Consider the following 14,755-nt stretch of genomic DNA (forward strand, 5'->3'; position numbering starts at 1 on the left):
AGAAATTGAAATCATAGCTCTCCCAGTATCTGCTTGTGCCTCTGCCAGCCAGGCAAGTGCATTTTCAGCAGCTCCAAACTGAGGCAAATTTTAAAATCTGCAGGCATGATAATAATGACATGATGAATCTGATTTACTGTAAAATGCTGCCAGCTCAGGCTTGGCTTTTTTTAAAAAAATAACCAACACAAAAATCCCCAACAAAACAAAACAACTCAAAACTAATAGACATAATTCCTTTAAAAATTACAGTAATGATAGTTTTGCTTTTAAACAGATGACTAGCCCCTGGCAGAACATGTCGTCTCTGAAAATAGTGGAGCGCTCAGAACCTAAAATACAGAAGATGGAAAAATTAGACTTACTAAACCCAGTTATGCTAGTTTTTCACTGGCCGCACTGAGAGGAGAGTACACCCTTTCCTTAATAAGTGATTGATTTACTGATAATAAAGTGCATGTGAGATTTACTCAAAATGGTAGATTTTGTAGGCAGTAACCTCATAGCTTGAACCAGCGGGTTGTAGCTGCACATTAGAAACGTTTATCTTGGGCTTTCATGCTTCTCTCCCTTCCCCACCTTGGCTTTCTTGTAGTAGCCACAGCAGCATCCTTGTCTTGCAGGAGCTATGATGTGTTTTTGCAGTTGCCCACATTCACCCACTTGGTAATTTTTGCTTTCCCGTTTTTCACTTATTTTGGACATTTTATAACAAGTGTTGGTGGCCTTGTGTAGTAGTATTCCTTGAGGTTTAAGAAGCATTCATTCATTGCCGGAAATGCTATAGGAAATGGTATTCTCTAGAGAAACCTTTTCCCTTATAGACTGAAACCTGAACATTTTAAAAGGCATCATACAGAGAAAGTGTGCTGAAGGAATTTGAAGTGTATGGAATGTTCCCAACTACCTCCCCTGAGGATTTCTTCAACACTGGTTAATTAAAAACCCCCATCAATAGAAGAGGTCTGCCAGCTGTCACATACAGTACAGCATATTATCTCCTAAGTTAGAAATTGTTTGATAGACCATGTTGAGTGTAGATCAGCCTGGGAGCATCTAACTTCAGTGAAACTCGCTGAGATGATTAATTATTCTTCTTCAGGATAACTAAACCATATGGCAAAGCTAGTATAACCGAGGAAGAGCTCTGAGGCACTGAGTGGGGAAACAATCATATTTAAAATGAACACTCAAGGCACTTAATGTGTCTTGATGGTATTGAGAAGGATGAATGTCAGTGGAAAACATTTGTTTATAAAAAGATAACATTCTAGCGAAATGTTGACATGCTCTAAATTCTTTGAATGTGCAAGAAGTTACATGAATAACTCAATGGATTCAATAACTGTGCATTAATTGCAAAAATCAGTAAATCTATTGTTTAGACCTATGAACAGGAAATCAGACTTCTAGTAAAGTTCCCTGTGAACTAGGTGACAAGGTTGCTGTGGGTTTAGCCCAGATGCAGAATTGTCTGTGTCATACAGGTAGAATATTCAAAAAGGGAATCTTTCCATATGGAAATCATCCTTCCACTTCAGTAGCAAAACAATTTTACGTATAAACATGTGCTGACCACCAGCACGCAAGAAGCTTGTCCCTAGAAAAATACCCTTTGCTGTTAATTTATTTATTTTTATTTCGTTTGGGTTGCATTTGTTTTTCACTCTATTACAGCATGTTTGCAGAACCAATAAGGACACCCAGAGTTGACTATTGATGTTTATTGATTCATTCATATCAAATAAACACTTTTAGGAGTCTGATCACAGAAAGTAAAAGCATTCCTTTGAGAGGAGAGAAATCAGAAATCCTTACTGGAAGAAAAGGATGTCTGCTTGTTTCCTTTTTAAGGAATTTTTTAAGGATGTCTGAGGAGAAGGCATGATTTCAAGTGGCATGACTGAAATGTGGAGGCACCAGGGTGGGAGTTCTAGCATGGCGTGTAGGCAGTCAGGTTCACAACTTGTGACTGAGATGCTCTGGAGTGCATTAACCCTTTGCACTGTGCAGCCTCTTAGATGAAAAAGGTTTTTATGTGCTAGTTCTGAGTCAAACTATGAAATCAGTCATCTAATCTGTTCCAGCTGGAACAGTTCCTATCTCTATTTCGTGCTTACTGTCTGGACAGACTGTAGTGTGCAAGGGTCCAGCTCTCATTAATGTATCATTTAGAATTGAAAACCTATTCAATTTCATTTTGAAATAATTGGCATATGTTGTGCTTTTTTCTTTGTCTCTATTAATTTACTGATTCCACTGATGTGAGAGGAAACCATATAATTATTCCAATTTAGTAGCATCAGAACAGATATTTAAGAGCCTGTTTTAGTCATTTGGGAACAGAAAATTGGACACACATAGTGGGATTATTCTGGGGTCTGGGCCCATAAGAATATGAGTGCTCTTAACTTCCTAAAGTGCTGGAGTTGAAGACTCTCAGTACTTGCCTGTCCCATTCAGCTGGGTCCTTTGGTTCCTTTACTTTAAGTGTGTGACAAAGCCATTAACTTAAATGGGAACATTAACGCACTGAAAGAGGGGTGCAGAGGTCAGCAGTAGGAAGCCAAAAGGGAGTGAACAGAATTTGTTAGTGATCTGGCAGTTTACTTCACCAAATGCAAATGATACACAATTATTTTCTCATTCCTCTGTTTCACTCTCCCATGCTGATCTCTTTCCTGGATGCTGCCGTTTTTCTTCTACCCTGTCTTTGCTAACATTTTCTACTAAATCAAGCAACAAGCTGCCTTTGTTACAGGTGAAGGACTCCTGGAAGTTGCAGGGGCCTGTGTCATCTGGGCTGTCAGAATTCCAGTGCCTTTTTCCAGGGTGCTGGCGTTTCTCACCATATTGGTCATGTAGGTCTACCTCATCATTCCAGCCTCTCTTGCTAGGGTGCTGGCGCTTGTACATCACATACCTTCTGCCTGGATGCTGTCTTTTGGATAACTCGTTCAAGTAGGTTAGCTGTGCACTAGGGATGTCAGCATACTGATCCGACAACGACCTTCTGCCAGGATGCTGTCGCTTCTTCAGCTCCAGATAGCTGCCAGGCTCATCTTCTATCTCTCTTTTCCCTGGATGCTGCCTCTTCTGAATGTCTCCATAAGATGTGTGTTCCTCAACATCTCTTTTTCCAGGATGCTGTCTCTTCTCCAGGTCACTTAAGTACTTTTTCCCAGGGTGTTGTCTTATGGAAAGCCATTCTTGCAGAGGTGCATTTGATTCTGTCCAAGGAAAAGAATAATGTTAATGAGCCCCGTAATCCTCACTAAGGAAGTTGAAATGGGAATTTGTAGAGTTCTGTGGTGCAGGATCATAATCTGTTGCTCGTTATGCCCATTTTATTGCACAGTTAACTGTATGGTCTTGAATTTGATCACTCTGGATGGCATCTGTCAAAACAGTTCTGGCGCATTTTTAGCAAGGGTGGATTGATACATTAGGAACTAGGTGCAGCCAGATGGGAAGACATGCAATGACAAAACCTAATGTGTTGACTTAGGTAAATGTGTGAGATTCAGGTAAAGGAAGGTGAATAAAAGATGCTGAGCAGCTGGAAGAAATCAGCTGCAGAAGCTGCGTATGGGGAAGAGCTGGAAATCAGCAGGAGACAGGGAAAGGATAGGGCTGAGACACAAGTAGAAGCAGGGATGTGGACATTGGAAAGCCAGCTCAGTATTTGCAGCTACCAGTCATAACTCTGTTAGTACCTCTTACTCGTTCTTAAGCTCTTTCTAATATTTCAGGTCTTGGATCAACATGACCGACTCTCAGCATTCATGTGAAGAGGGAGGAAGGCTTTTTCTGTGGGCACTTGGCACCAGCTCCTCTTCCCACCCCAGAAGGGCTCTGTGCTCCCTGTCGGTGGCAGGCACCTACGTGCTGCTGCCTGTGGTCCCTGAGTCTGACCAGAGAGCAAGGTGTCTGCAGGCTAGGAGGTGGTGGGAACGGGAGCAGCCTCCACATTCCCAGCCGCTGAAAAGCCCACCACTGTTGAGGTGTAGAGACCGGTGGGTGGGGGTAGGAGGAGAACGGCAGCACGCCTGCCTCCAGTTAACGTTAGGTACGGGGTCTGTAACTGGGGAGTGTCCTCCACGGGTCTGCCCTAGGGAAGAGCTGCCCTAGGGAAGGACTTGCCAGACACATGAGTTTTCTGTGGCAGGCTTCTACCTTCTTATGGTGCAGCAGCTGCTTAGTGATGGTACAGCATTGCCTAATTGAGGAGATCTTCGAGAAGAAAGCGCCTTTTGAGAACTCTGTGTCAGTGTATTACAACAGACCTCCTATCCTTGCCATCCCCTTAGTTAGAATATATTAGAACCTGAGAACTGTACATTGGATCTAATGATCCAGCCGAGTACTATGCCAGCATCACCAGATGGATGTCCCCAAAGTTACATATACCTTTATTCATCTCTTCTTCCTTTTCAGCTTTCTTGAGGACAGACTGAAGAAGGAGGCTTTCAGATCTCTGCAGGATGTCACCCAGGGGACCTCTTCCCATGTTCTCCCTTCCCTCTGGCAGGGGCTGCCCCACGCTGCGGCAGACGCCACACCAGGTCAGGCAGAGGAGCAGCAGTGGCATCTGGATGGATGGCATTGTGGGACAGGGGTTCTGCAGCTTCCGTGGGAGAGACAGCAATGGGGGAAGAGGATGGAGCAAACAAACCTGGGAATAACAGCAATATTTCCAGATACTGAGAAAGAAATATGGCACTACTGTAGGGATTGAAGTCTCTTACGAGGGTCCTTCCTCATTTCTGTTACTAACCTCTCAGTTTATTTGATATTCTTCAAAAAATCTGTAGCCTTCATAATTAGAACCAGGCACTTGTTCATTTTTCATAAATATGAATACAATAGAGTATTTCATAAATCGGAACATTTTAAACACCTAACTTCCTGATGCACAGATAGTTCTGAAAGCCAGTGATTTTGCTTTGCCTTCTTCCAAGAAGCAGAAATAATTTCCCTCCTGAATTCTGTGTCAACTGTTGCCCCACGTGAGGTACACACATACACCTGCACTAACCATCTCCACCAGGCAATTCCCTTCGATAAGGGTTCATTTTAAAATAATACTGGGATTTGCAGCGCTGTCGTTCCACCTGTACAAGATAGCTATGCTCCATTGGTTGGGGAGATTTCTTGCAGTGGAGAAGCACCTCATATTTTTTTCAGAGACATTACAATAATCATATCCTCTATTACCTTTTGCGCAGATAACAAGTGTTTTTCTGTTCCTTCTAGCTAGCACTGGAATTCCTAATGCACTTGTCATGGATTTATTTTCTGCTAAGCAGAGTTCCTTCAGTAGAATGGAATACATCTTTAATACTAGTATAGCACTCATTTAGCTTAATTATATCTTCAGAACATAAAAGAAGTGCACAATTTTATGAAGTTCTACAAATTTTTAAAATAGAGAATGAATTTATTACCTCTCTTACTGGCAGGTTTCTATCACTTCCCATGAAGTCCTTGGATAACAGCACTAAGAATATCACATAGGCTATTTGGCTCAGAGTAGTCTTTAGAAGGAAAGTTAGAATCAGCTAAAAAAGAAATAATTTGGTAAATTACCTGGTCTGTAGTTTCAGATTTTTGCTTGATGCATCTGCCAAGAGATTGTTCGGTCCTTTAAAGCTGTTTGCACATCTGAGCTTCGAAGTTGCCCTTTTTCTGCTAGACACACAGAGTATCCAGTAGAATTGTTGCTAAGTTCTCTTTGGATGGCTTGCGTCTCCGTACTTATACTGTACTGCCTCTGGACCCTTTATGCAAATAGCTGTGAGGTAATTTAGGTGATGTGTTGTTTTCTCTTTTTTTCTTTTACTGATGTCAGAGATCTGCATTTTGAAAGCATTCAAAACTCTGGTAGTTACTTGCTGACCTCTGTATATCCATGCTCGGCTCCCAGGAATTGCTGTTTTTCATTCTTTAAAGAGATTATGTAGAATTTTATGTAATACAGCATAGAGAAAAGGAGATTTTTCTCTGCTTAACAAAATGAAGCTTGTGTATCCTCTGTTAAGCAATCACTGTGGAGTAAATGCAGAGAGGTAGGTGATTTATTAAGCTGAGGAAGAAAAACAATGAAAAAAATGTAATGGATTATATTTAAATAAGTTTATGCCATGGGTTCTTATTCTGAATGACACTATACAGCTTTTGGCTCACAATTCTGTATTTTCTTGGCACAGGCTTCCATAAACAGTACATGAGAATATGGGGTACATATCATTAGATATTAAAGTAGAGTTATGTTGCTGCTTGTGCTTCGAAAAGTATTATATTACTGTAACTAGAAATAAGACTCCCTCTCTTTAACCCATCTGTCTATTTGAGATATGCTTCCACACAGTGCTACTAAAATCAGATCATGCAGGGAGCACAGATAAAGAGCTAGTGATTCTTTGATAATCTTAGTAATCCTAATGACAATATGTAGGACTAAAACTGGAGTACGGATTGCTCACAGTATTGAAGCAATTCAGGATTCTTCTGTTGTTACTACATGGAAGGTTTCAACCAAGTGAAGTCAGTATTTTTCTGGTTTCCCATTTGCTACTGTTGTCACAAACACAAAGACACCTTTGTATGTCCTCTTCATCACTGCCATCAAAGTGTTTTAAGTTAAAATTTGTCTTCAGCATTAAGTAGTGACAAAACCCAACAACTTGTCACTGTGGCTTGAGAACAGCTTTCTTGGTAGGACGCTGGCATTTTAGCAGCTCTCTAGGGTGCTGTGCCACAGTCTGAGACAGAAGGCGTTTTGGGGATACTCTTAACAGCATTGCACTTAAAAGTGGATCAGTTATGCTTATAGCTAATGTGGATCCTCATGTAGCCTGTAAATTTTCCTTAAGGCAAAAGGCATTTTATGTCTGAACAGATGATGGAAATACCATATAAGACTAAAAAAGGGTGAAGGCAGTTGTTGTCTGTCAACTTGACTTATTACCCATCAGAATGTAACAAAAAACGATCATCTTACAGAGCTTTTTTTCCCCACCCCATTCAACTTTATATAATGGATCAGAAAATACACAAGAATAATCTTGGTTTCAGTTCTTTAGGAAATGAAACCTGACTTCTTTGGGGTGACTCCAGTGGAATGCAGCTGTTACCTCAGTCTTATTCCATGAGAGTGTGGTCATCTCCTGAATTTTGTCTTAATATCTCAGGAAAAATGTATCAGTAATTGTATAGAGATGTGCTTTTTGATATTAATTACCCTGATGTAATTTGAGAAGAGTCTTGGATGTCTGTGCAGTTGTTCCAGATTTATGGTGGGGACAGAGATTGGGGCTTACAGCATTATAACTGCATTTGTAACAACTACATTTAAAATGGAACATATTTTCTTTCTTGTTTGGATTTCTAAGGGAGTTTGAGACATCATGCACTTTATGTGCAGAACACATCTATGGCTTTAGGAAGATGTTGTCCTTGCCAATCTAAGACCACATCAATACTGTTTCCCTGAGCAGACATCAGAACCAAAGATCTGCAAGGTAATTAAATTCAAAGATCAACAGGCAATTCACTATAGTGGGCCAGGAAACAATGACTGGGCAATTAATAGTCCCTCATCCAAAGCAAAGATCCCTGTAAAGATAGTTCCTATGTACTTTTAGTTTTAAGCAATGCACTAGGGCTTTCCAGGAATCTCAAGAATTCTGGAAAGTGTTAGAAATGCTTTCATTAATACCAGAGTTGCTTGTTTAACAAAGCAGTAGCTGTCTGTAGCTTAGCCCCAGATTTGCCCTAACAAAATGCCTAATCCAGAGTCCACTGAAAGCAGCCAGATTTCTCCTTTAAGTGGGGTTGGCCTTAGAACTTGTCTGTGACTTGAAATGATCCACATATTGAATTGGATTTTTAAAAAATCCTCTCACACTTTGAAGAATGGCTCTTGAAAAATATAGATGGGAAAAGAGAAGGTTAAACAGCTGAAACACTTTCACATATACAAAATCATATAAGCAAATTAACTCAAGGAACAGCTAAGAATTTGATATTAAAAATAGCCTCCCATATGAATGTATTTCATCTTAGGACTGAGTGAATGAGTCAGATTTCACTTGTGATACAGCAGTTGACATACTGAATTTCTCAGCTACCTAGAAATGATAGGATAGCTAAGACTTATGCTTTGGAACTTTGTATGACTGCAATTTAATAAATCTGCATTTGCCACATATCTCCAATGTGAAAATCCTCATAATACGTAATTATGAGCTGGAAGTAATTCTTAGTATGTAGTTCTCTCTCCAGTCTGAAATTAATCCGGACACCATAAAGGGCTTGCATGGCTCACTCCAGCTTAGATACAGCAGGAACCCCTCACTGAGTCTTGTAATGCATGTGCCTGTGCAGTCAATGCCCAATCTGTTGCCCAACCCTCCGTTACTTTCTTTTTAAGACTCTCCAACCATCACAAACCAAACTGTGGCCCCTGATTTCTCTGTACAACCTCATGAGTCTTCTTCTCCATTATGCTATTTCTAGCATAGTCAAATACTAATGCATAGATTTGGGAACTGCTATTGCATCACAGTGAACCTCCTAAGGAATTACATATACTTGACACTAGCTGCTTGGCATTTCCTGACTGTAGTCACTCCTTAAGATCTCTTATGGTATGGCACCTGAGTTTAAAAAAATAATATATTGGCCTATAAGTTAAAGTGGGCATTGATGGAATGGAAACTGCATTTTTAAACCTGTCTTTAGGAAAGCGAAATAGAACAGTGAAGTTGTTAAGAATTCTGTTGCTGACTCCCTACAGTGCTTTCTTGATAAGCTGCTGAAGCCAAGCATGCCTTCTAAAGGAAAAAAAAAAAGGAAAAAAGGATGTTTTCATTGTGTGGTTGAAGGCTTCAGTAATTTTGAATAGCTTCTTAATCTTACTTCATTATGTTTTTTTCTTCAGGTAATCACATTTCCTCTGTCTTTTAATACAAAATATTTGGAGCACGTTAAGCATTGTGACTACTCTCTGTCGCATAGAGTTTATCTCTTCCGCAAGGCAAGAATTGTGTGAAGTGAATTGGCTTGTTTTGCCAGGAATTTTTTTAAATTAGATCGTATGGATAGCTAGGTTGCTATCTATGCATTGTGAAGAAGCAAGGTTAAAAATTTGCAGGACAGGCAATACCTCCAGTCCCATAGTCTCTGTACTTACAGTTACCAGTAGCCCCATCCCCGACACAGCTAGCGGCAGCCTCTGGTCAAAATGTTGTCCAGATACCGTCCTGTTCAATTTAGCAGTCACAGTTAATCAGAGAGGCATGAGGTGACTTGATTACTGCGTTTATGTCCTTACACATGGAGAAGGTAACAACGGGGTATTTTCTGTCCTGATGCTGGTAAAAGCATAAGAAGGACCAGTACCTAACAAATTTAATTGAATTCAGATTCCTGGCTATGATGATAATTAAACATTGACGTAATTTTCCATATGTCGCCTTGGTGTTGCTTGGAGATTTAGAAATTAAATTCATTTTCTTTTGGCAGGACAAATGTTCTGCTAAGACATTTGAGAAAAAATGTTTAGGGTGAAGAAAGTGTTTTCCTCTGAGAATGGAAGAATCTTGGCGGCAGTGGACAGAGATTCTGCTCTGTGGGCCAGGATCATCAGGGCATCTTGGCAACAAATTCTTTGTCTTCATAGGAGCACTGAGACCAATGTTTCCTCAGCATTCTGAGCTCTGGGAACAGAAATATTTTAGTCTTACAATTTTTAAAAAATCTAATTAAAGTACTGGGTGAAACCTGATTAGATTAGATTTAGCTAATGATCCTTTCTGTTCTTCTTAAAGTAGGAACCACCCAGCAATGAACATCTATGTTCTAAGACTGCAGTGCAGTTTTCATAATAAGTGTGCTTAGAAACAGAAATATTACACACAGAGTACTGCAATGAGCACAGAGAGTGTCTAGGCCTGCATGCCTGGCTACAGCAGCAGTGTGATGTCAGATTCACAAACGAGGGACTTGTGGGTTTCATTTCTTTTTGTCTGGGAAGACTTAAGGACCTCTGGTACCTGGTCAGAACAGGAGTAGTAGCTCCAAATTGGCTTCTAGACATTACAAGTGAGTTCCTGGTCACTGGTAGAGGTGTTCTACATGGCATAAAAGTGCATGCAAATCCCTCATTCCAGCAGGTAGGGGCTAGGAATTCCCTTTCTCTTAGGAATACTCTATGCCAGAATGAATAGCAGTACAGTCCAATGCTAGGTCAGAAATCCTACGCTGTTTCCTACGCTGCTCAGGGATTCCTTTCCCCTAGGAGACAACTCAAAGGGAAGGCTTTCTGAGTGTTTTGGATCCAAAAGTCAGGCTTAGTAGAATTCTACAGGGTGACATTTGGCTTGTATTCTCATTCATTTTATAATTTCATAAAAGAAGTTCTCTTAGCTGTTGACAGAAGCTGAATGTCAAAACTTATTCACGGAAGCACATGAAGAGAGGTCAGCCTGTTTTCATTCTCATTAAAATCTGCTTCCTGACACCTCTGAGCTGAGGACTCCCTTTAGAGAACAGGGATGAAATCCTGTGTTACAATTACATCCCCGTGCAAAGCTTCTCAGTAGGTGCAAAATTATATCCACAGTGCAATGGCCAGGACTTCCAGACAAGCATCTGGCCCTTTGCTCAGACTTATTTTTGTATTATTTTGGACTAATTTAGTAGAGCTTTAATGCTTTGTTTAAAAGAAGAAAGTTAAATTTAAGCACCGCAAAAGGTGTTTTGTTTCATGAACAATGTCCTTTTCCTATTTCACAGCTGGAAAACTGTCCCTTTTTAATATGCTATCTTTCTTTTTAGAATTATTTTTTGCTTTTTTTGGCCACATTTTTTCTGTTTCATTTTCCCCGCAGCTGATTTTTCTATTTAAAAGATTTCTGGAGGTTTATTTTATAAGTGTTATTGTCCTTTCTTCCCACTCACTGCACAATTACTCATGACACTGTGAGCTGAATTAATGTGTAGGAGGGAGAGTTTCTTTTCTCAAACTCCAGAGCCATCTTCCAAGCTCTACTTTACTGTCTGTCACAAACCCACTGACACCCCAGACTTGCCTAGAGCTTGTGTCAGCACAGGGTTTGGCTCCCAGTGTGCATGTACGTCCGTGGTTGGTTTGCAGAGATGTCCAGCTATCCCATTTCACACCTCAATACTGCATTTCAGCCCCTTTGTCCAACCACTGTCTTTTATCACAGGTGCGTCAAGTCCCTTGAGTCCCAGAGCAACTCTGTTCATGAATTTCCTTATTTTTCTTTTAAACATTTTCAAGGGCACACCAGCTTCTGAAAGGGCTGGTAAATGGAGAAACAGAGAGACAGACAACTCCTTCAAATCCAGTCAGACTCTTAGGCACGAGCTGTGAGGATTGAGGTTTGTGTTCCTCCTCCAGCCTGCCTGTTGCTTGGATTGCTGGCTCAGCTTACTCCCCACATGTGTGCAGGGGCCTGGGTCCTCTACTTGTTCTGAGTACTTGCCAGCTCAGTGTCAGTGTTCGTAAATCGGGCTTTAGCATTAGGGCTGTCACTGGGTACACCACTGTTGGTCCCTAAAAAGATCTTAAAGGTGAGTAATGAGAAAATCTGCTGCTAACCAAAATCTGATCTCTGTTTTAAACACTCATGTTTTGTGCAGTTGGTCAACTATGGCAGCCTAGAGTTAGGCAGAAAGTTCTCCTTGGCAGATTTTTGCATTTTTACATCTTCCTTGGGACACCTTGCTCTGGTTGCTGTCAGAGATGGGTAACTGAAGTACGTTGGTCTTCTTTAGTATAGTCATCCCTCTAGGAATCCTGAAATGTAGAAGTTGCTACAGAAACTTCTTTTCTTGAACTAGAGGATAAAAAAATATTGTTATGTGAAATTAATGTGCTGCCTGCCATTGCATTTGTTACCAATTTCACTGAGAGATGTTGAATGTTTAAGTGGTTTGCCCTAGGTCACAGAGCTGTAGTGGCAAAGTCACGAAGTCAGACCAGAATCCATTCACTTCTTCCATTCACTTAGCATTCCCTTAGCAAAAGAGATTTTTTTTTGGCAGTGCATCACAAGACACACATCTTTCTCATTTCAGCGTTTGCCTACATGACATTACTTATGTGTGCAAGGTTGAGAGAAATATCTCCACTGGCTACTTAAAGCATCCTGTTAATTTTTGTTAAATGTACACTGCCACTGGGACTGTAGTTTCTAGCTTCTCATCTCTAAACAATTTTATCCTCTTGGTTATTTACTGAATTGTGTTTCTTGCAATGACTGCAAATCTAAGCTGTTCTGTGTGAACCTCCTCTTGTTAACTGTCATAAATTAGGAATGACTTGTTTGCTAACAGAAATGAGAGGCAAATCAGATCTTTTGTTTTCTCTGGAAAATCTAAAAGCATAGATTGCTTATGTCACTCCTACTTGTTTGTTTCTTGACTTGAACTAATCAGGGAGAAGATGCTGGAGATGGTATCAGTAATAGGTGGGCAACTCTCTTCCTGTGTAATCGTTTCTAAAATGCAGCTTCTCATGCATCAGAATATGTAAATAGTTTGCCCCGCAGGAGGATGTACTGTATTTTTGTGAGAGGTACAATTCCTGCTTCTCTTCATCTTGATTTTAATGATGTCAGAATGCTGGAGTGGGTACAGCCACAATGATGTTTATATGGTCCTTGTTATTAGACTAATAGTATAGTTTTATAAGGCAGGCAAGCTTTCAGAAATACGGACCTTTCTCAGAGCCGAGGAAAGGCACTTGTGTCTGAAAGTTGTCTCTCTTCTTAGGGCTAAAAAAGGACTTATGATGCCCTAAAATTTTCCCAGTGACGGAAGTCACTATAATAAAAGGTATTATACCTAACCTACAGATCCTTTATTAAGTATTAATCATTGTTGGAGACAGGGTTCCAAACAAGTTGTATCTACCCAGTCCTCAAAATTAGTTTGCTAAGTAAATGGGCCTAGATAGCATTCAGTGGATTTAATGTCAGGTGAACTAAGTTTTAGAAGTGCAACCTGCTGCAGGCACAGCCAGCATCAGCACGAAAGAGCCCTTTGTGGCAGAGGGACCCAACCCAAGCTGCTTCACGACAGTCGGCAGCGCAGCATGTCACAGCCCAGGTGGCTTTGTTGTGATTCATCAAAACCCAAAACCACTGAGGAATAGTAACAGTTTTTCCATTCATTATCTTGGAGGGGAAATGAAGGCAGCTCCTCTACCATGTTCTCTGTTCCAGCACTGAGCCCCAGCTGTGGCGCTTCTGCTGTTGCTTAGTGCAGGCACCAGTGGTGGGGAATGCTTGTTTCTGATAAGAGCCCTGAGGCCTTGTGGGGGTCGCTGCTAGTTAAAGCCGGGTGAATGAATTGGCCTAGAGAATCTGGTGAAATCATTAGAAGCTCCACTAGTTAATGCTGAATGTCACTTGAAGTGTGGCCTGGAGATGGTGAGGAACAATAATAAAGGGCCTCTTCTGAAGGCTCTGTAACTTTCAGTTGACACCCTCCTTCTCAGAAATTCCAGTAATTGCAAAGCCTTCTGCTCTAACTGTAAGCCCCAGAGTTTTATAGTTTTACAAACACAGAATTGTTGAAGCTTGATCTTTTGAATTCCTTGAAATTAATACAAAATCCTTTGAGGAAACTTAATATAAGGAGAGATTAGGTCTTCTGTTTTAAATAATGAATAGGACAAGTATTGAATGAGATAAGAACATTGATTTCTGTGCAGGGAAGCTTTTAATAGAATTACTGAGTAAATTCCACATGGAATGCACAGAGCTCCCCTCACCAGTTTAAATTCATAAAGGCCAGGGAAGGCTATTATGTTAGAGGGAAGGGGGAGTATCCCACATAGCATTAAAACTGTTGCCAAAAGGGGTATAAATAACATGTTGCTTGGATCTGCTAAACTGTTTTATAGTTTCATGAGGAAGCAAACCCAAAGCATTATGATATTAATCCCACATATTTATTTACTGACAGACTTTTCAATATTAAACAGCATATTATGGAGTCATAACTTGACAGGTTTAATTGCATACTTAAGAGTCAGTCTAACTCACAGTTTGTTCCTTCTGGGATAGTGGCAGTTTGGAATTAAAGATCTCAATGGATTCACTGTAATGTTTCTTTATTTTGTAATTATCTCTGTGATGTTTATGCAGGGTCATTTCTATAGTTCTCTAGTCAAGAGCATCCTATGATTTGGGAAGAAAATGGCCATCTTCAGAAAGAGTGTCACTGTGCCCTGTCTCTTGTTTCAGGCACAGTTCAGGATCTTTCAAAACAAATAATGTCACTAAATGAAACAGGCAAGACCCTATGCCTCTAGGCACCAAAAAACCCAGCTGCCCAGCCTGTTCTTTTCTCACAGCTGCTAATGACAGCACTCAAGAGATTCTTGTTTGCTTCCAACAGGGAATTAGTCATTGGACAAAGCAAATTTACAGCTCAGTATACCTTGCCAAAATACTGTTTTTAAGCTGGAGCAAGTTTCATGATGTAGCAAGAAGAGATTCAGGGAAATTTAATTTGTTATGATAGAAATGGTGAACATCCAGCTTCCTTTTAAGAAGTGATTCACGCTGTCAAGTAACTTGCAAAGTCAGTTGGAGGTTTGTAAACGGAGGTCACTACTTCCCATAGCAATTAGAGTAACATGCTAATTTGTTTCCTCTATGCTGTTCCTTTACACTTGCTATTAACACAGTAGGTTACTATACTGTGGTTACTA

General features: G+C 40.4%; 1 protein-coding gene and 1 long non-coding RNA gene across 5 annotated transcripts in view; one reads left to right on the forward strand and one right to left on the reverse strand.

The window, feature by feature from the left end:
- LOC141947557 (uncharacterized) overlaps positions 1-14,755 on the forward strand; it is a 62,396-nt gene that overhangs the window by 9,924 nt on the left and 37,717 nt on the right. For 2 of the 4 annotated variants that reach the window (XR_012630196.1, XR_012630197.1), the window contains one exon: positions 4,438-4,565. The exons of the other annotated variants lie outside the window; for them this stretch is intronic. This is a non-coding gene — a long non-coding RNA (uncharacterized LOC141947557). The remainder of the gene's footprint in view (positions 1-4,437; positions 4,566-14,755) is intronic. 4 annotated transcript variants of the gene reach the window in all.
- Positions 1,767-9,254, reverse strand: TRH (thyrotropin releasing hormone). Its single transcript, XM_074878731.1, has 4 exons — positions 9,197-9,254; positions 5,590-6,047; positions 4,411-4,675; positions 1,767-3,230 (listed from the first exon to the last, which is right to left on the reverse strand). Exons 3-4 carry the CDS (start codon positions 4,604-4,606, stop codon positions 2,644-2,646), a joined length of 783 nt encoding a protein of 260 aa, XP_074734832.1. The 5' UTR covers positions 4,607-4,675; positions 5,590-6,047; positions 9,197-9,254; the 3' UTR covers positions 1,767-2,643.

This window comes from Strix uralensis, chromosome 10, assembly GCF_047716275.1.
Source record: "Strix uralensis isolate ZFMK-TIS-50842 chromosome 10, bStrUra1, whole genome shotgun sequence".
NCBI lineage: Eukaryota > Metazoa > Chordata > Aves > Strigiformes > Strigidae > Strix > Strix uralensis.

What these genes read in the sequence shown, in the direction of transcription:
- TRH (XM_074878731.1), bottom strand. Translation starts at nt 4,606, where the DNA reads ATGCCATCCATCCAGATGCCACTGCTGCTCCTCTGCCTGACCTGGTGT. An exon ending in GGAAGAAGAGATGAATAAAG is followed by an intron (nt 3,231 to 4,410) that starts GTATATGTAACT and finishes TTCCTTGGACAG; the next exon opens with AATCAAATGCACCTCTGCAA.